This window comes from Leuciscus leuciscus, assembly GCF_965113295.1.
Source record: "Leuciscus leuciscus genome assembly, chromosome: 8".
Taxonomy (NCBI): domain Eukaryota; kingdom Metazoa; phylum Chordata; class Actinopteri; order Cypriniformes; family Leuciscidae; genus Leuciscus; species Leuciscus leuciscus.
The window spans coordinates 546,649-568,866 of NC_138732.1; the positions used below are offsets into that span (position 1 = coordinate 546,649).

At 37.5% G+C, this 22,218-nt stretch overlaps 1 protein-coding gene across 5 annotated transcripts in view; it reads right to left on the bottom strand.

The window, feature by feature from the left end:
• Nucleotides 1-22,218, bottom strand: part of slc2a9l2 (solute carrier family 2 member 9, like 2) — a 177,799-nt gene that overhangs the window by 103,170 nt on the left and 52,411 nt on the right. For 3 of the 5 annotated variants that reach the window (XM_082177032.1, XM_082177030.1, XM_082177031.1), the window contains exons 12-13: nucleotides 22,164-22,218; nucleotides 14,738-17,099 (exon numbers count right to left, since the gene is read on the bottom strand). The exon at nucleotides 22,164-22,218 is cut by the window's right edge and continues 73 nt beyond it. In XM_082177032.1, coding sequence (XP_082033158.1) covers nucleotides 16,857-17,099; nucleotides 22,164-22,218 — 298 coding nt within the window. In that variant the 3' untranslated portion in view covers nucleotides 14,738-16,856. Of the gene's footprint in view, nucleotides 1-14,737; nucleotides 17,100-22,163 lie in introns of those variants that run through there. The other 2 variants (XR_014207956.1, XM_082177033.1) reach the window with 2 other exon arrangements.

Below are 22,218 nucleotides of genomic sequence, written 5' to 3' on the forward strand. Positions count from 1 at the left end.
CCGCAAGTGACCCTTGACCTCTCGCCCGCACATGACCCTTGACTTCTCGCCGACAGGCGCGACTGCACTTGACCATTGGCCGCTCGTCTGACAGGAGCGGGAGCGACTGCACGTGACCCTTGACCTCTTGCCTGACAAGAGCGGGATCGACTGCACGTGACCCTTGACCTCTCGACGACAGGAGCAACTGCACTTGACCCTTGACCTCTCGCCTGACAGGAGCGGGAGCGACTGCACGTGACCCTTGACCTCTTGCCAACAGGAGCAACTGTATGTGACCCTTGACCTCTCGCCGACAGGATCGACTGCATGTGACCCTTGACCTCTCGCCTGACAGGAGCGGGAGCGACTGCACATGACCCTTGACCTCTCGCTGACAGGAGCGACTGCACATGACCCTTGACCTCTCAACAACAGGGCGACTGCACATGACCCTTGACCTCTCGCCTGACAGGAGCGACTGCATATGACCCTTGACCTCTCGCCTGACAGGAGCGACTGCATATGACCCTTGACCTCTCGCCTGACAGGAGCGACTACACATGACCCTTGACCTCTCGCCTGACAGGAGCGGGAGCGACTGCACATGACCCTTGACCTCTCGCTGACAGGAGCGACTGCACATGACCCTTGACCTCTCGACAACAGGGCGACTGCACATGACCCTTGACCTCTCGACAACAGGGGCGGGACTCCTGCAGTCTCTTCACACACTGGATCATAACTCTTTTATAATGCGCTTATTTATTCCTTTATCGAGGTCATGTGTGTGTGTTTCTGTTTCATGAATAAACCGAGGTTTGTTTACTGCAAGATTAATAATGATGCTCTTCCTCAGTGTTTCTGTCTCGTTTTGGCAGATATTAGTTCTTGTTTTAAGCTCAAACTCACTTCATTTTGATAAATCTTTTCAGAACTCAAGCTCAATATCTTCAGTCGCGCTTCTCCAGTAAATGTGTCTTGATTTCAGAATATTTTATATATCTGTATATATATATATATATATCTGTGCTGGCAGACGAGACAGAGACTCTGAGGAAGGAGACATGATGTTCTGGAGGTCGAGGTTTGTTCTCATGTCGTGTCGATCGTGAATGTTTGAAGAATCGTTGCAGGACATATTTAGTATCGTGATGCTTTATAGTGTTTCATTACTGTAACGTTTATTGTTTACACAAGAGAAGTCTGCCTGTAGATTCACTGTAATGAACTGTGTTCAAACCATGAACCGTGACCATGAACCGAGTGTTTGATTGTGTGTGTGTGTGTGTGAGAGAGAGAGAGAGAGTGTGTGTGAGTGGATGTTGTTTTTCTCAGTCACACACATGAATGTACACTAACAGTTATATTCATCATGTGCACAGATGTTTTTCAATAAAATGAGCATTAAACATCATTTCTTGTTGCAGGTGTTTCAGTAGTTGAGGTGTGTGTGTGTGTGTGTGTGTGTGTGTGTTCACTTTCTCTGTCCTGCGTGTCTCAGAAGAGTAAATGCATCTTAATGTGAGAATGTTCAGATGTTTGTGCTGGAAAGCGAGAGTGTTCTGCTGCATTAGACGCTGATAAACATGATGTTACGGAGGAGCTGGAATGATCCTCTTCTCCGATGTTATTATAACGGATCAATAATTCGCAGACGCTGTAATTCTGTCTCAGATATTGATGTTCCTGATGATCTTGATGTGAGTGTGTGTGAGATGCAGCAGAATATGATTTCCTTCAGAAACGTTGAGATAATCCCAGGCGTCGGACTCAATCTCTCCGTCCAGGAGTGTGTGTTGTGTCTCTGGATTATGATGCACTCCGTCACTGCGGATCAAACAGATCCCGCTAATCTCGGCCTCAGCTCAGGAGTTCTGTGATGTGAATCATGTGATCTGTACATCTGCTTTTTTATGTTACTGTTTCAGAGTGTTTTTACATTGACTTGAGTTTTACAAATGGCAAATTCCATATCAGTGAAAACGGATTTATGAGCGAGAATTTGGGAGACGTTTGAAAGACGGTTCTGGGAAACCTTCTGTGATGCCTGACCTGTCTGGAAGAGCTTATTTAAAAAGAAAATGAGCAATTCTGACTCTCAATTCTGAAAATGTTCTCACAATCCTGACTTTGTTTCTCAATTCTTAGTTTATTATTCGCAATTCCAAATGACTTTTCCAATTGACTTTATTTCATGCAATTTATAACTTGGAATTCAGAGTTTATTAATAGTAATTGCAAGTCAGAATTTCAAGTCGGAAACTGAGTTGCTAAAAAAATGCCATGGAACTTTTTTCTGAAACTTTTTAAATGTTACTATTTTAAGAAAGTTCCATGACTTTATTTGTCACAACTCTTCTGACTCGCAATTCCGATTTCCCAACTTTTATTTTGTGCAATTCCGAGTTCAAAAAATTAGTCGACCTAAAATGTTTCCGAAAAAAAAGTTCCATGACTTTATTTGTCACAACTCTTCTGACTCGCAATTCCGATTTCCCAACTTTTATTTTGTGCAATTCCGAGTTAAAAAAATTAGTCGACCTAAAATGTTTCAGGAAAAAAGTTCCATGACTTTATTTGTCACAACTCTTCTGACTCGCAATTCCGATTTCCCAACTTTTATTTTGTGCAATTCCGAGTTAAAAAAATTAGTCGACCTAAAATGTTTCAGGAAAAAAGTTCCATGACTTTATTTGTCACAACTCTTCTGACTCGCAATTCCGATTTCCCAACTTTTATTTTGTGCAATTCCGAGTTCAAAAAATTAGTCGACCTAAAATGTTTCCGAAAAAAAAGTTCCATGACTTTATTTGTCACAACTCTTCTGACTCGCAATTCCGATTTCCCAACTTTTATTTTGTGCAATTCCGAGTTAAAAAAATTAGTCGACCTAAAATGTTTCAGGAAAAAAGTTCCATGACTTTATTTGTCACAACTCTTCTGACTCGCAATTCCGATTTCCCAACTTTTATTTTGTGCAATTCCGAGTTAAAAAAATTAGTCGACCTAAAATGTTTCAGGAAAAAAGTTCCATGACTTTATTTGTCACAACTCTTCTGACTCGCAATTCCGATTTCCCAACTTTTATTTTGTGCAATTCCGAGTTCAAAAAATTAGTCGACCTAAAATGTTTCCGAAAAAAAAGTTCCATGACTTTATTTGTCACAACTCTTCTGACTCGCAATTCCGATTTCCCAACTTTTATTTTGTGCAATTCCGAGTTAAAAAAATTAGTCGACCTAAAATGTTTCAGGAAAAAAGTTCCATGACTTTATTTGTCACAACTCTTCTGACTCGCAATTCCGATTTCCCAACTTTTATTTTGTGCAATTCCGAGTTAAAAAAATGAGTCGACCTAAAATGTTTCAGGAAAAAAGTTCCATGACTTTATTTGTCACAACTCTTCTGACTCGCAATTCCGATTTCCCAACTTTTATTTTGTGCAATTCCGATTTCAAAAAATTAGTCGACCTAAAATGTTTCCGAAAAAAAAGTTCCATGACTTTATTTGTCACAACTCTTCTGACTCGCAATTCCGAGTTTCCAACTTTTATTTTGTGCAATTCCGAGTTAAAAAAGTTAGTCGACCTAAAATGTTTCAGGAAAAAAGTTCCTTGACTTTATTTGTCACAACTCTTCTGACTCGCAATTCCGATTTCCCAACTTTTATTTTATGCAATTCCGAGTTAAAAAAATGAGTCGACCTAAAATGTTTCCGAAAAAAAAGTTCCATGACTTTATTTGTCACAACTCTTCTGACTCGCAATTCCGAGTTTCCAACTTTTATTTTGTGCAATTCCGAGTTCAAAAAGTTAGTCGACCTAAAATGTTTCAGGAAAAAAGTTCCATGACTTTATTTGTCACAACTCTTCTGACTCGCAATTCCGATTTCCCAACTTTTATTTTGTGCAATTCCGAGTTAAAAAAATTAGTCGACCTAAAATGTTTCCGAAAAAAAAGTTCCATGACTTTATTTGTCACAACTCTTCTGACTCGCAATTCCGATTTCCCAACTTTTATTTTGTGCAATTCCGAGTTAAAAAAGTTAGTCGACCTAAAATGTTTCAGGAAAAAAGTTCCATGACTTTATTTGTCACAACTCTTCTGACTCACAATTCCGATTTCCCAACTTTTATTTTGTGCAATTCCGAGTTAAAAAAATTAGTCGACCTAAAATGTTTCCGAAAAAAAGTTCCATGACTTTATTTGTCACAACTCTTCTGACTCGCAATTCCGAGTTTCCAACTTTTATTTTGTGCAATTCCGAGTTAAAAAAGTTAGTCGACCTAAAATGTTTCCGAAAAAAAAATTCCACGACTTTATTTGTCACAACTCTTCTGACTCGCAATTCCGATTTCCCAACTTTTATTTTGTGCAATTCCGAGTTAAAAAAATTAGTCGACCTAAAATGTTTCCGAAAAAAAGTTCCATGACTTTATTTGTCACAACTCTTCTGACTCGCAATTCCGATTTCCCAACTTTTATTTTGTGCAATTCCGAGTTCGAAAAATGAGTCGACCTAAAATGTTTCCGAAAAAAAAGTTCCATGACTTTATTTGTCACAACTCTTCTGACTCGCAATTCCGAGTTTCCAACTTTTATTTTGTGCAATTCCGAGTTAAAAAAGTTCCATGACTTTATTTGTCACAACTCTTCTGACTCGCAATTCCGATTTCCCAACTTTTATTTTGTGCAATTCCGAGTTAAAAAAATTTGTCGACCTAAAATGTTTCCGAAAAAAAAGTTCCATGACTTTATTTGTCACAACTCTTCTGACTCGCAATTCCGAGTTTCCAACTTTTATTTTGTGCAATTCCGAGTTAAAAAAGTTCCATGACTTTATTTGTCACAACTCTTCTGACTCGCAATTCCGATTTCCCAACTTTTATTTTGTGCAATTCCGAGTTCAAAAAGTTAGTCGACCTAAAATGTTTCCGAAAAAAAGTTCCATGACTTTATTTGTCACAACTCTTCTGACTCGCAATTCCGAGTTTCCAACTTTTATTTTGTGCAATTCCGAGTTAAAAAAGTTAGTCGACCTAAAATGTTTCCGAAAAAAAAGTTCCATGACTTTATTTGTCACAACTCTTCTGACTCGCAATTCCGATTTCCCAACTTTTATTTTGTGCAATTCCGAGTTAAAAAAATTAGTCGACCTAAAATGTTTCCGAAAAAAAGTTCCATGACTTTATTTGTCACAACTCTTCTGACTCGCAATTCCGATTTCCCAACTTTTATTTTGTGCAATTCCGAGTTAAAAAAATTAGTCGACCTAAAATGTTTCCGAAAAAAAAGTTCCATGACTTTATTTGTCACAACTCTTCTGACTCGCAATTCCGATTTCCCAACTTTTATTTTGTGCAATTCCGAGTTAAAAAAATTAGTCGATCTAAAATGTTTCCGAAAAAAAAGTTCCATGACTTTATTTGTCACAACTCTTCTGACTCGCAATTCCGAGTTTCCAACTTTTATTTTGTGCAATTCCGAGTTAAAAAAGTTAGTCGACCTAAAATGTTATAGGAAAAAAGTTCCATGACTTTATTTGTCACAACTCTTCTGACTCGCAATTCCGAGTTTCCAACTTTTATTTTGTGCAATTCCGAGTTCAAAAAGTTAGTCGACCTAAAATGTTTCAGGAAAAAAGTTCCATGACTTTATTTGTCACAACTCTTCTGACTCACAATTCCGATTTCCCAACTTTTATTTTGTGCAATTCCGAGTTCAAAAAATTAGTCGACCTAAAATGTTTCAGGAAAAAAGTTCCATGACTTTATTTGTCACAACTCTTCTGATTCGCAATTCCGAGTTAAAAAAGTTAGTCGACCTAAAATGTTTCAGGAAAAAAGTTCCATGACTTTATTTCTCCCAACTCTTCTGACTCGCAATTCCGAGTTTCCGACTTGAAATTTCTGACTTGGAATTCCAAGTTTCCAATATAGAATTCCAAGTTGGAAACTCGGAATTGCGAGTCGGAATTTCAAGTCGGAAACTCGGAATTCTAGTAAGAAGAGAATTCTTAGTCGTAAATGAATTAACGTTAATGGAAGAACTTTTTTTCATAACTTTTAGAAAACCTTGCCAGAATGTTAGCCAAAGTTCTGAGAACATTCCCTGTTGTGGGTCATTTTGAGAGAAACAGTGTCTCCATCAAATCTCCGTACACACTTTAGCAGCAGTGGTCAGGTATAACACTGAACTCTACTGTGTCCACACTGACACGCATCTTTCACACTGAGGATATTCAGAAGCGGTGCTGTTCAATTATGTTGTGCCTGTTAACGGCTGTTTGTACTGTTTTAGACCTCATATATGACATGTTCATGATGTTTTATTCACTGTAATGCACTGCAGATCTACACTGGTGCTGAATAAACTCCAGTAATACTCCTTTAATACACAAAACACTTTTGTTTTTACTGCAGTTACAGTTTTACTGTAGTTCAGTATGTTAAGGGCATTTTACAGTGATTCAGACTTGTCTGATAAGGAAACTGCAGAGTGGATGATTGAATCAGTGGTGTGTGTGTGTGTGTGTGTGTGTGTGTGTGTGTGTGTGTGTGTGTGTGTGAGAGAGAGAGAGAGAGAAACCTGACACTGAATGAGATCCATCTGCTTACTGACAACTCGTGATTTCCTGGCCGTTTCTTACCCAACACACACACACACACACACACACACACACACACACACACACACACACACACACACACACACACACACACACACACACACACACACACACACACACACACAAGTACACATTTATCCAGTTAGATGAATGAGACTTCTGTTTTAATACAAGTTTTTGTTTTATGATCAAATGTTTTTATTCACTCCCTGCTAACAAACACACAGAGTCCAGCAGAAGGCTGAGGAAGAGCAGCGCTGACTCTCGAGTCTCAGTGATTCCTTCATTACTGAGACTGCTGTCCGTCTGTAGAGATGATATGGAGGCGTGTAAATGTTTCATTAGATTGTGTAATGGAGCGGATGCTGAGGACAGAACACTGTAATCACCGGATTACTGCGACCTCCTAATGGAGTCTAATCCCAGAGAAATCATTCATGAAAACAGCAGCGCATTCCATCAGTGTGACCTTAGAAACACCATACAGATGTTTGTGTAAGAAAATGATATAAATACCATACAGATGTTTGTGTAAACTGTAAGAAAATGATATAAATACCATACAGATGTTTGTGAAAGAAAATTATAGAATAACCATACAGATGTTTGTGTAAACTGTAAGAAAATGATATAAATACCATACAGATGTTTGTGTACAAAAATGATAGAATCACCATGCAGATGTTTGTGTAAGAAAATGATAGAATCACCATACAGATGTTTGTGTTAGAAAATGTTAGAATCACCATACAGATGTTTGTGTAAGAAAATGATAGAATCACCATACAGATGTTTGTGTAAGAAAATGATAGAATCACCATACAGATGTATGTGTAAGAAAATGATAGAATCACCATACAGATGTATGTGTAAGAAAATGATAGAATCACCGTACAGATGTTTGTGTAAGAAAATGATAGAATCACCATACAGATGTTTGTGTAAGAAAATGATAGAATCACCATACAGATGTTTGTGTAAGAAAAAGAAAATGATAGAATCACCATACAGATGTTTGTGTAAGAAAATGATAGAATCACCATACAGATGTTTGTGTTAGAAAATGATAGAATCACCATACAGATGTTTGTGTTAGAAAATGATAAATACCATACAGATGTTTGTGTGAGAAAATGTTAGAATCACCATACAGATGTATGTGTAAGAAAATGATAGAATCACCATACAGATGTTTGTGTACGAAAATGATAGAATCACCATACAGATGTTTGTGTAAGAAAATGATAAATACCATACAGATGTTTGTGTAAGAAAATGATAGAATCACCATACAGATGTTTGTGTAAGAAAATGATAGAATCACCATACAGATGTTTGTGTTAGAAAATGATAGAATCACCATACAGATGTTTGTGTTAGAAAATGTTAGAATCACCATACAGATGTATGTGTAAGAAAATGATAGAATCACCATACAGATGTATGTGTAAGAAAATGATAGAATCACCATACAGATGTATGTGTAAGAAAATGATAGAATCACCATACAGATGTTTGTGTTAGAAAATGTTAGAATCACCATACAGATGTATGTGTAAGAAAATGATAGAATCACCATACAGATGTTTGTGTAAGAAAATGATAGAATCACCATACAGATGTTTGTGTAAGAAAATGATAGAATCACCATACAGAGGTTTGTGTAAGAAAATGATAGAATCACCATACAGATGTTTGTGTAAGAAAATGATAGAATCACCATACAGATGTTTGTGTTAGAAAATGTTAGAATCACCATACAGATGTATGTGTAAGAAAATGATAGAATCACCATACAGATGTTTGTGTAAGAAAATGATAGAATCACCATACAGATGTTTGTGTAAGAAAATGATAGAATCACCATACAGATGTTTGTGTAAGAAAATGATAGAATCACCATACAAATGTTTGTGTAAGAAAATGATAGAATCACCATACAGATGTTTGTGTAAGAAAATGATAGAATAACCATACAGATGTATGTGTAAGAAAATGATAGAATCACCATACAGATGTTTGTGTAAGAAAATGATAGAATAACCATACAGATGTATGTGTAAGAAAATGATAGAATCACCATACAGATGTTTGTGTAAGAAAATGATAGAATCACCATACAGATGTTTGTGTAAGAAAATGATAGAATCACCATACAGAGGTTTGTGTAAGAAAATGATAGAATCACCATACAGATGTTTGTGTAAGAAAATGATAGAATCACCATACAGATGTTTGTGTTAGAAAATGTTAGAATCACCATACAGATGTATGTGTAAGAAAATGATAGAATCACCATACAGATGTTTGTGTAAGAAAATGATAGAATCACCATACAGATGTTTGTGTAAGAAAATGATAGAATCACCATACAGATGTTTGTGTTAGAAAATGTTAGAATCACCATACAGATGTATGTGTAAGAAAATGATAGAATCACCATACAGATGTTTGTGTAAGAAAATGATAGAATCACCATACAGATGTTTGTGTAAGAAAATGATAGAATCACCATACAGATGTTTGTGTTAGAAAATGTTAGAATCACCATACAGATGTATGTGTAAGAAAATGATAGAATCACCATACAGATGTTTGTGTAAGAAAATGATAGAATCACCATACAGATGTTTGTGTAAGAAAATGATAGAATCACCATACAGATGTTTGTGTAAGAAAATGATAGAATCACCATACAGATGTTTGTGTAAGAAAATGATAGAATCACCATACAGATGTTTGTGTTAGAAAATGTTAGAATCACCATACAGATGTATGTGTAAGAAAATGATAGAATCACCATACAGATGTTTGTGTAAGAAAATGATAGAATCACCATACAGATGTTTGTGTAAGAAAATGATAGAATCACCATACAGATGTTTGTGTAAGAAAATGTTAGAATCACCATACAGATGTTTGTGTTAGAAAATGATAGAATCACCATACAGATGTTTGTGTAAGAAAATGATAAATACCATACAGATGTTTGTGTAAGAAAATGATAGAATCACCATACAGATGTTTGTGTTAGAAAATGATAGAATCACCATACAGATGTTTGTGTAAGAAAATGATAGAATCACCATACAGATGTTTGTGTTAGAAAATGATAGAATCACCATACAGATGTTTGTGTTAGAAAATGTTAGAATCACCATACAGATGTATGTGTAAGAAAATGATAGAATCACCATACAAATGTTTGTGTGAGAAAATGTTAGAATCACCATACAGATGTATGTGTAAGAAAATTATAGAATCACCATACAGATGTTTGTGTACGAAAATGATAGAATCACCATACAGATGTTTGTGTAAGAAAATGATAAATACCATACAGATGTTTGTGTAAGAAAATGATAGAATCACCATACAGATGTTTGTGTAAGAAAATGATAGAATCACCATACAGATGTTTGTGTGAGAAAATGATAGAATCACCATACAGATGTTTGTGTGAGAAAATGATAGAATCACCATACAGATGTTTGTGTGAGAAAATGATAGAATCACCATACAGATGTATGTGTAAGAAAATGATAGAATCACCATACAGATGTTTGTGTAAGAAAATGATAGAATCACCATACAGATGTATGTGTAAGAAAATGATAGAATCACCATACAGATGTTTGTGTTAGAAAATGTTAGAATCACCATACAGATGTTTGTGTTAGAAAATGTTAGAATCACCATACAGATGTATGTGTAAGAAAATGATAGAATCACCATACAAATGTTTGTGTGAGAAAATGTTAGAATCACCATACAGATGTATGTGTAAGAAAATTATAGAATCACCATACAGATGTTTGTGTACGAAAATGATAGAATCACCATACAGATGTTTGTGTAAGAAAATGATAAATACCATACAGATGTTTGTGTAAGAAAATGATAGAATCACCATACAGATGTTTGTGTAAGAAAATGATAGAATCACCATACAGATGTTTGTGTTAGAAAATGATAGAATCACCATACAGATGTTTGTGTTAGAAAATGATAGAATCACCATACAGATGTTTGTGTAAGAAAATGATAAATACCATACAGATGTTTGTGTAAGAAAATGATAGAATCACCATACAGATGTTTGTGTAAGAAAATGATAGAATCACCATACAGATGTTTGTGTGAGAAAATGATAGAATCACCATACAGATGTTTGTGTGAGAAAATGATAGAATCACCATACAGATGTTTGTGTGAGAAAATGATAGAATCACCATACAGATGTATGTGTAAGAAAATGATAGAATCACCATACAGATGTTTGTGTAAGAAAATGATAGAATCACCATACAGATGTATGTGTAAGAAAATGATAGAATCACCATACAGATGTTTGTGTTAGAAAATGTTAGAATCACCATACAGATGTTTGTGTTAGAAAATGTTAGAATCACCATACAGATGTATGTGTAAGAAAATGATAGAATCACCATACAGATGTTTGTGTTAGAAAATGTTAGAATCACCATACAGATGTTTGTGTAAGAAAATGATAGAATCACCATACAGATGTTTGTGTGAGAAAATGATAGAATCACCATACAGATGTTTGTGTGAGAAAATGATAGAATCACCATACAGATGTTTGTGTAAGAAAATGATAGAATCACCATACAGATGTTTGTGTAAGAAAATGATAGAATCACCATACAGATGTTTGTGTTAGAAAATGATAGAATCACCATACAGATGTTTGTGTAAGAAAATGATAGAATCACCATACAGATGTTTGTGTAAGAAAATGATAGAATCACCATACAGATGTTTGTGTAAGAAAATGATAAATACCATACAGATGTTTGTGTAAGAAAATGATAAATACCATACAGATGTTTGTGTTAGAAAATGATATAAATACTATTCAGATGTTTGTGTTAGAAAATGATATAAATACTATACAGATGTTTGTGTAAGAAAATGATATTAATACCATACAGATGTTTGTGTAAGAAAATGATATTAATACCATACAGATGTTTGTGTAAGAAAATGATAGAATCACCATACAGATGTTTGTGTAAGAAAATGATAGAATCACCATACAGATGTTTGTGTAAGAAAATGATAAATACCATACAGATGTTTGTGTTAGAAAATGATATAAATACTATACAGTTGTTTGTGTAAGAAAATGATAAATACCATACAGATGTTTGTGTTAGAAAATGATATAAATACTATACAGATGTTTGTGTAAGAAAATGATAAATACCATACAGATGTTTGTGTTAGAAAATGATATAAATACTATACAGATGTTTGTGTTAGAAAATGATATAAATACTATACAGAAGTTTGTGTAAGAAAATGTTAGAATCACCATACAGATGTTTGTGTAAGAAAATGATAAATACCTTACAGATGTTTGTGTAAGAAAATTATATTAATACCATACAGATGTTTGTGTAAGAAAATGATAGAATCACCATACAGATGTTTGTGTAAGAAAATGATAGAATCACCATACAGATGTTTGTGTTAGAAAATGATAGAATCACCATACAGATGTTTGTGTTAGAAAATGATAAATACCATACAGATGTTTGTGTAAGAAAATGATAAATACCATACAGATGTTTGTGTTAGAAAATGATATAAATACTATACAGTTGTTTGTGTAAGAAAATGATAAATACCATACAGATGTTTGTGTTAGAAAATGATATAAATACTATACAGATGTTTGTGTTAGAAAATGATATAAATACTATACAGATGTTTGTGTAAGAAAATGTTAGAATCACCATACAGATGTTTGTGTAAGAAAATTATATTAATACCATACAGATGTTTGTGTAAGAAAATGATAAATACCTTACAGATGTTTGTGTACACTGTAAATGACATGACCAGTAGTTTTTCCATTACTGAAACTCATCAAAAGAATTCAGCATTTTTTAAATTATACGAGATTCAACTAAGATTTTTTAAATGATTTAAAATAATTTGCACGGCCAATTTGATCATATTTCATATTTAAGGCAGGAAATGAATTTACGTTTTTAATTTGAAGAACAATGTAAACATTGATGTTTTTCCTCAGTGTTTCTGTTTTCCAGTTCAAATATCTAAACATTCTCAAATCAGCAAAATTACATAAGATGTGAAATCTTGTTTTAAGTCTATTTCTTCTGCATCGGTTTTCCAATGCAGATTTTCGTTCTCGTTTCAAACACAAACTCACTTCATTTTGATGATTTTTTTCATTAAACAAGACTTAATGTCTGCAGTCATTTTGCTTCTCCGGTAAATGTATCTTGATTTAAAATTAAAAAACAAAAATACTAAAGAAAATGATTTTTTGAAGTTCAAAGATCATAAAAATGGTTGTTTAGCCAAACGTTCTTTCTTCAGTTAGTTACTTCAGAAGTTATTTTGAAGAACATCGGATTGGACCCACTGACACGTTGTATAAATGGACCAAAAATATGAGATGAGAGAAAGGGTTTGAAGTCCATGAAGAGAAACAGCAGCTTTCGCTCATCGTTACAAAGCAAATTAAAACCAGTTTATATAAACCTTTTACAACACTAATGAAATGAATGGAAAACTATTGTTTGAGTGGGCAGAACTTCATCCGTCCACCCAGAGTAATGAAGAGTAATTTTCTCCACATTTTGATGTTTCTCATGTGATTTGACTGTGAATGTGGGCATTCGTCATCCTCTCGCTCCAGATGAATGATCATCAGTCTCTAACGTCTCTCGAGAGAGTTTGGCGTCTCTCTATAATCATATCCATGAAAGCACAGAAACACAAGACTGATCCTCGGCCTCGACCTACAAACATCCAATCACCTGTGAGCGGCTCGTCCAATCAGCAGCGGCGCCTCAATGTCACGCACACACTCTCTGCCAGGGTCTAGAACTGCTGTCATTATCTCTGAGTGCTCGTGCTCTCTGTCAGTCAGGATAAACAGGGTCTGTCATGGAGGCATTAAAGCACAGCTGCACACATACATGTTTACGTCCATACAGGGGACATTCCTAGACTTATGTCACTTTTGCAATTGGTCTACAATTTGGTGTACTTTGAAATAACTGTCACTCAGAAATTGCTAGTAGATTTCGCAAGTAATTATAAATAAATGGTAAACAACATGTTGAGTTTAAGGTTGCATGAGAGGACATAAGCACTGTGTACTAGGCCGACCGCTCTAATGAAATCCCCATTTTGGGCAGTTTGCACTGCACCGCTCTTCATGGACTCTTGTACTTTGCATATTACACAATACATGATAAGCCGTGTATCAGAACATTTGCAGTCAAATGTTCTCTGCCTCCTTTAAGGGGGTATTAAAGTGGATATAAGGGCTTCACAAAATTCACATTTTGAGCACTTCAGACTATAGAACTGTACCAATCCTTTTTTTATTTTCCTTTCGAGTTTGCTTATGGGACACAGTAAGGCTCCTATTGCATCATGGCACGGCTTCTCAGCCACAACAGAGGGTGTGTTAAAGCGCACATAAAGGCTTGACAGCAGAGGGACTGGACCGACATTTTTTAATGCACCAATCTCTGCTAAGGTCTTGCTAGGTGCTGAGTTTAAGGGTCCATAAAAAAAGATTGGTAAGATAAAACTAGCCCAGATTTTGGTTTTCTTTAGAGCAGTAGCCCTAGTATGAAGCCCTTCTGTCAGATTTGACACATCTTCAAAGACTATGGAGAATAACAGGTGCTAATTGGGCTGATGGTGCAATAAGCGATTTGGTGTATTGTCTAATATGCCAAGTTCAAGGGTCCATAGAAAAAGATCGGAAATGTAAAAACTGCCCAGATTGTGGACTTCTTGAGAGCAGTAGCTCTAGTATGAAGCGCTTCTGTCAGATTTAACACACCCTCAAAGTGGGCAGAAAAATCACTCCTCAAATTGAGCTGAAGGCACAAGGCGGCTCAGTGTGCATATTGTCCCATGTAAAACTTGTCATAGCATGTCATAGTCATTCATTTTATCTTTAATGTTAGTAAAGTGTATTATGTACGATAACAAAGTTGTGATGACTGTGTCATTTATCATCTGCTTTGACTCTCTCTAGACTAGCGTTCTCGGGTGGTTTGAAACTTCCAAGCCTTATATTTTCTGAAGAAACACAAACATAAACAGTGATGAAAGGCAAACATATTTAATGGCACAGATGAATATTTATGAGTTGTCCACTATTTTGTAGAGGATGTTGAAAATGACATTCAATTCCAAGATGACAATTCATTTTTTAGATTTGGAGACAAATTACAGGAGGGGGCAAAATAAACTTTAGAAAGATGGCAGTATCATTATTTTATTTTTACACAGAGATTGAACGGTTTATTAGTAAAATCTATAGACTTTAGCGATCCTTGAAATCACCATGGGAAAATCTCAGAGTAAAACTGGGAGTTGTTTTGCCAGATGAGAAGTTTATCTATGCATCATCGTTTCACTCTTTTAATTTCTTTCATAACTGTTTTAATTTTCCTTGCTGTTATTTTGTGATTATTCTAATTCCTTTCTGTAAAGCACTTTGAATTGCCGTAGTGTATGAGATGTGCTTTATAAATAAACTTGCCTTGTTGCATTACATGCCAGCGTTGAGGGTACAGAATGTGAATGTGGCCGGGGGACGAGCTCCAGGTGAGTCTCAGCTCAAGGTTTGCTCTGAAACGCTGTGTTCTGACAGTGATCAAGCTCTCGCCCGTGTCTCCGGCAGACAGACAGACAGACAGACAGACAGACAGAACCACATTACGACACGCTCTCATGAAGTCCAGCTGAACACCAGCTCAGAATCCCATTAAAAACACAATTACTGCAGGGAGACGGCGCAGTGTGTGTGTGTGTGTGTGTGTGTGTGTGTGTGGTTTTATATGAGGATGATTTCAATTACAGACAGCAAAAAATTTATTTCCTACTCAGTTTTCCATCTCGTTTTCCAGCACAAATATCTAAACAGTCTTAAACCAAAATCCATTTCTGTAAAAAATATTATGTTTAAAGCAAAAAAATATAAAATATAATATATAATAAAATATATCAATAAACTTAAATCAAAGGGAAAACGAGTTTATTTTTCTGACCCCATTGGCAGATTTTTGTTTTTGTTTTAATCATGAACTTTATTTTGATGTATTTTTCATTAACCGAGACGTAATATCTTCGGTCATGCTTCATCTCCAGTAAATTAATCTTGATTTAAGAACGTTTAGATATTTGTGCTGGAAAACGAGACAGAAACACTGAGGAAGTTTTTCCCTCTCAGAAGATGAACATTGTTGTTAAATTACCATCAGTTCTTTATTCATACGTTTTAGATAAAAATGAATCGTGAACATAATCTCGCTGAAAAAGGTCAATATTTTTCTGTCCGTTTCATGTTTAAAAGTCTGATCTCGACAGAATCAGTGTGTGTTTTGTTGAGGTTCTGTCTCTCTTTACATGGCTGGTGTTTTTGTGATGAATTCAGCTGAACATCATTATCTGAGCCGCTGAGAGCTTTAAACACACACACACACACACACACACACACACACACACACACACACACACACACACACACACACACACACACACACACACACACACACACACACACAAAACAACCGACATCCGACTCAAAAACACTATGGTTGAAGAAACAACCAACTCTTCAGTCATAAAAACGAGCTGAACATCATTAACAGAAGTAAATGCCCGTCATGTGGAGGTGTGTCAGAAGTAGCTCTCCATCTCCACGTCTCACTCACACACACACACACACACACACACACACACACACACACACACACACACACACACACACACACACACACACACACACACACACACACACACACACACACACACACACACACACATCTGGTTCACTCTCTTTGTGGGGACTCCCCATAGACTTAATGGTTTTTATACAGTACAAACTGTATATTCTGTCCCCTTACACTAACCCTACCCCTAAACCTACCCATCACAGAACACTTTCTGCATTTTTACATTTTCAAAAAAATATAATTTAGTATGTTTATTTACCCATTCCCCTCATGGGGACCGCTGGCTGGTCCCCACAATGGAGGTGATCTCAGGTTTTACTATCCTTGTGGGGACATTTGGTTCCCACAATGTAATATAAATCAAACGCACACACACACACACACACACACTCACACACACACACACACACACACACACACACACACACACACACACACACACACACTCATATAAAGCAGCTGCTCATCCGTCAGGTGAAGGTGTATCAGAAGCAGCTCTCCATCTCCACGTCTCCTCCACTCTTGAGTCCGTTGGCGTCTGTGAGTTCCAGCACGTCCTGCATCTCTCCCTCATGGACCTGATCCGCGACTCCGTTGATCTTGGAGAAACTCTGGCTGATCTCCACGAAGGTCTTGTTTTTGGTCTCCGGCAGAATGACGAGCAGGTAAACGGCACCGGCGGCGCAGACCACCACGAACAGCAGGAACGCAAACGTCTGCAGCGCCTCCTACAGGAGCACACACACACACACACACACACACACACACACACACACACACACACACACACACACACACACACACACACACACACACACACACACAGATGAATGTACTGAGTAAGAACAGCGATTGTTTCCCTGACAATCTGAAATTCACTGTTTGCTTTCAAAATGGTTTACTACTATTAAAGCTGAATATAATTATAGTTTATTGTTTGTGTTTATTGTTTGTGTGATGCTGCGCCCCAATTCGCCTACTTGTACTATGCCCTAAAAGTGCTGGTTTTACGGAGAAAAATGACATGCTTTTGAGTGCGTATCAGAAGAATTTCCAGCCGTATGGGAGTGATGTGTTGATCTGCAGTCGTGGGTCTTTTTAATGCGCAGACTCTCCTTAGGCCCTATCTCGCACCCAGCGCAATAGACTTTGTACACAACGCATGTGTCATTCCTATTTTGCACCCGCGCACAGCGGACTTTTCCCTCCACAGACGCACGTCGGTAAATTAGGGAATGAACTACCGGGGCGGTTCAGCGAGAAGAGGAGGCATGTTCCGGCGCAAACGTTCCCTGGTGCTATTTTGCAGTTTTAGAAAACAATTCCGCCACTGACCAGGAGAAACCTAGTCTAAAGTCAGTGGCGCGTTGCGCATGTTATTCAGATGCTATTTTAAGGGCGCATGCTTGGCCATAATCAATGTAGCGTGTACACAACGCACATACACTTTGCTTATCTCATCTACACACAGACACAGCAGTTCTCATTTTTAGAAAACCATACATTATTACAAGGAAAAATATTAACACACGAGGGAACATCTTGTGTCTATGAAGATGTGAAAAATAGGCATAAATCTAGCTTACACATTTACCCAAATTATAATACACCTGTTTAACCGAAGCTAATTTGTGTGTGTTTCTCCATCCCCAATGTCACTTCTCTGTGTTTTAGGGCCCTGACGAGAACGTCGGTCTCCTCGGCTGTGAACCGCTCCTGGCGTGCGTCTGGCAAGTCCGCCGTTATAATAGTAATCCGCCATGGAACAAGCGCGCCTGCTCTTAAAGGGAATGTGAGATGTCGCTCTGATTGGTTTATTTCACGTTACGCCCAAACCACACCAATGAGTAATGAAGCTACTTCAGACCAACACATTTTAGATTTGCGTCGGGCGCAAGAGTCATTTATCCCGCCGGTATAATAGCAACAGCGCCGAGACCCGCCCACAAAGTTACTTGCGTTTCGCGCTTGATACTTGTGTTTCAGATGATTAACCCTCTGAGGTCGGAAAACGCGCCCCCGCGTTTTGCTGGATTTTCTTCACATTGTAGTACAATAAACTTAAATTACTCCGTCATTTATGGTTATACAGAAAAAAGAAATATAAAAAAAGAATCTGTGATATTTCTACTTTTGTATGTGTCCACTTACAATCAAATCAAAACATTGTGCTTTTGTAAAATAAAGAAAATAAACAGGGTGTGCGTTCTGCCTCTCCGTCGCGGTGAACTTTTTTTTCTTGAGCACGTCTATAAACTGAAACAAAACTCAGCGAATCCTTCTCACACATTTATGAGCCATACACCTTTATACACATTTAAGTGTGTACTTTTAAATGATCGGATTCAAACTGCAAACAAATATTCTCTGTTTAAGTAATTTGTATAAAACCAACAGGATGTCCAGTATCTCAAACGCTTGCTAATTACTTTTAATTCGGCCACGCCCACTCGCGCAAAAGAGATTCACATGCAAATCTCCACATGGAACGCGAACGCCCTCGTTACCTCAAACACAAAACACCAAAACACTTCACAAGTCTCTGCTTTTCGTCGAGTTTGGAAGACGCGCTGTGAGCTTACATTGGATTTACATCAGAAGAAGAAGAACGCGATTTGAAGACAAGAAAGATGTAAGGTAAGAAATTCTTACTTATTAGTTTATGGTATTGTTGCATAAACTTCACATTGCAGTTGAACTGTTGCTAGATATATGGTGAATATTATACTATTTAGACCCGTGTTTACTGTTAAATACTGTTTGTGGATATCTGCTCAAACATAGATATGTATAACCATAATGTTTAATATTTTGGAGCGCGATGGCGTTTGAATGTATCATATTTTGGAGCGCGCTGTGGGTTTGAATGTATCATATTTTGGAGCGCGATTGCGTTTGAAAGGAAAAATGCACCAAACATTAGGCTTTATGTTTTTACTATTATCTCATTTCATATCATCATAACGAATGGAAACATTTGAAGTAACATAAGATAATCAATATATTTTTCTCTAGCATTGTTACTGAAATCTTTTGGAAGATTTATAGGCTGCTTTGTAAAATAAAATTATTTTATGCAGTACTGCACATAGCTTATGCCTACAAGGCACAACAAATATGGTGTTCTTTATATTATATATTGTTGGAAACATTTGTGTGTGTGTGTGTGTGTATTCTGTGAATTTTAAAAAGCAATTTTAACCAGAAAAATCTCAAATGTATTCCCAAAATCGTGCAGGCCTAGTTTCTCTTGATACCAGTATGTTCACTTTTTTCTTTTCTTTCAGGGACCAGATGCAACTGAGTCCTGCTGACTTCAACATTCACATGAGTCTCTGTACATGAACATGGTAAAGTGAAAATCAAACACCTTGGAAATGGTATGTACAATGTTTTTAGGAATGGCACAAAGGTCTCTGTCTTTGGATCATTGTTTTCAATGTGCTCTTTTGTCATTTGTATTTTTGGATTGTGTTGTGTTGTAAATAAATCCAAACAATCTAAAAGCCATTCTTTTTTAAATCTCCTCATTCTTTGTGCAAGGTTGCTCTGAATGACAGGGCCTGATCGCTCCTAATAGGGCAGTTAGGGGAGTGTCTTTGTCTTTCTCAGGTGTTAAAAGCTTACATATTCATGAGATGATCACGCCTCTTCGAATATGGCTTTGTCACACATAACACGTCTTAGAAATTTTAAATCAATATATTGTCTTATCTGAATGAGCAGTCAGGGTGATTTTCACATAGTTTTGGAGCAAATATTCTAGGCTACGTCATACAATTTTCAAAAGTCTTGTGAAGAAATAATCAGTATGGGTTTCATGGCCTTATTTCAGTGACATTTTTTTTTGTATTTTCACAAACCACGCATAAATGTCATTATCTCAAAACTACAAACTTTTACATACATACTGCTGATATATTATTGTAGCGAAGTTTGTGCTGAATACAGTGTAATTAGACTTTAGCCATGAAAATGTCACTAGTAACAGAAAAAAACACAAATGTCAGAGCATGTCAGAACACCTCCAGGCCCAGAAAACAGCTCAGACCTCAGAGGGTTAAAATAGGGCCCCTTGTGTGTTTGCATAATGATGCATTTAAAAGTTAATGACCAAATGTATCTCTATAAAAGCTCAATGATGTTACAGATGAAATATAATATGGATCACATCAAATAAATATATTTTCGTCAGGTTAGAAACTGATTATTAATCACTCAAACACCTTTATTTAAACCTCTACTTAACCACTGGTCTTGCACATCTGCCATGTTTGTAGTTTAAAAAAAAAATCATGTTTGTAGTTTTTTAACACTTTTTATTCATGTTTGTAGTTCTAATTGAATCCTCGTCCAAAGCGCAATGCCGTTAGATCTGCACTTCGGATTCCACCCGGAAACAAGACCATATCTTTGGAATACTCATTTCAACATACTAAGATTTGGGACACGGTAATTCTAATATCAAATACTATGTATTTATTTATGTGAACAGGAGTCCCACCTGTATGAAGGGGAACAGGAGGGGAACAGGAGTCCCACCTGTATGAAGGGGAACAGGAGGGGAACAGGAGTCTCAACTGTATGAAGGGGAACAGGAGAGGAACAGGAGTCTCACCTGTATGAAGGGGAACAGGAGGGGAACAGGAGTCTCACCTGTATGAAGGGGAACAGGGGGGGGGAACAGGAGTCTCACCTGTATGAAAGGGAACAGGAGGGGAACAGGAGTCTCACCTGTATGAAGGGGAACAGAAGGGGAACAGGAGTCTCACCTGTATGAAGGGGAACAGGAGGGGAACAGGAGTCTCACCTGTATGAAGGGGAACAGAAGGGGAACAGGAGTCTCACCTGTATGAAGGGGAAAAGGAGTCTCACCTGTATGAAGGGGAACAGGAGGGGAACAGAGAGGGAACAGGAGTCTCACCTGTATGAAGGGGAAAAGGAGTCTCACCTGTATGAAGGGGAACAGGAGTCTCAACTGTATGAAGGGGAAAAGGAGTCTCACCTGTATGAAGGGGAACAGGAGGGGAACAGGAGTCTCACCTGTATGAAGGGGAACAGGAGGGGAACAGGAGTCTCTCCTGTATGAAGGGGAACAGGAGGGGAACAGGAGTCACACCTGAATGAAGGGGAACAGGAGGGGAACAGGAGTCACACCTGTATGAAGGGGAACAGGAGGGGAACAGGAGTCTCACCTGTATGAAGGGGAACAGAAGGGGAACAGGAGTCTCACCTGTATGAAGGGGAACAGGAGGGGAACAGGAGTCTCAACTGTATGAAGGGGAACAGGAGGGGAACAGGAGTCTCACCTGTATGAAGGGGAACAGGAGGGGAACAGGAGTCTCTCCTGTATGAAGGGGAACAGGAGGGGAACAGGAGTCACACCTGTATGAAGGGGAACAGGAGGGGAACAGGAGTCTCTCCTGTATGAAGGGGAACAGGAGGGGAACAGGAGTCACACCTGTATGAAGGGGAACAGGAGGGGAACAGGAGTCACACCTGTATGAAGGGGAACAGGAGGGGAACAGGAGTCTCACCTGTATGAAGGGGAACAGAAGGGGAACAGGAGTCTCACCTGTATGAAGGGGAACAGGAGGGGAACAGGAGTCTCAACTGTATGAAGGGGAACAGGAGGGGAACAGGAGTCTCACCCGTATGAAGGGGAACAGGAGGGGAACAGGAGTCTCAACTGCATGAAGGGGAACAGGAGGGGAACAGGAGTCTCACCTGTATGAAGGGAAACAGGAGGGGAACAGGAGTCTCTCCTGTATGAAGGGGAACAGGAGTCTCACCTGTATGAAGGGGAACAGGAGTCCCACAGCGAAGTTCGAGAGCCAGTTGACAGTC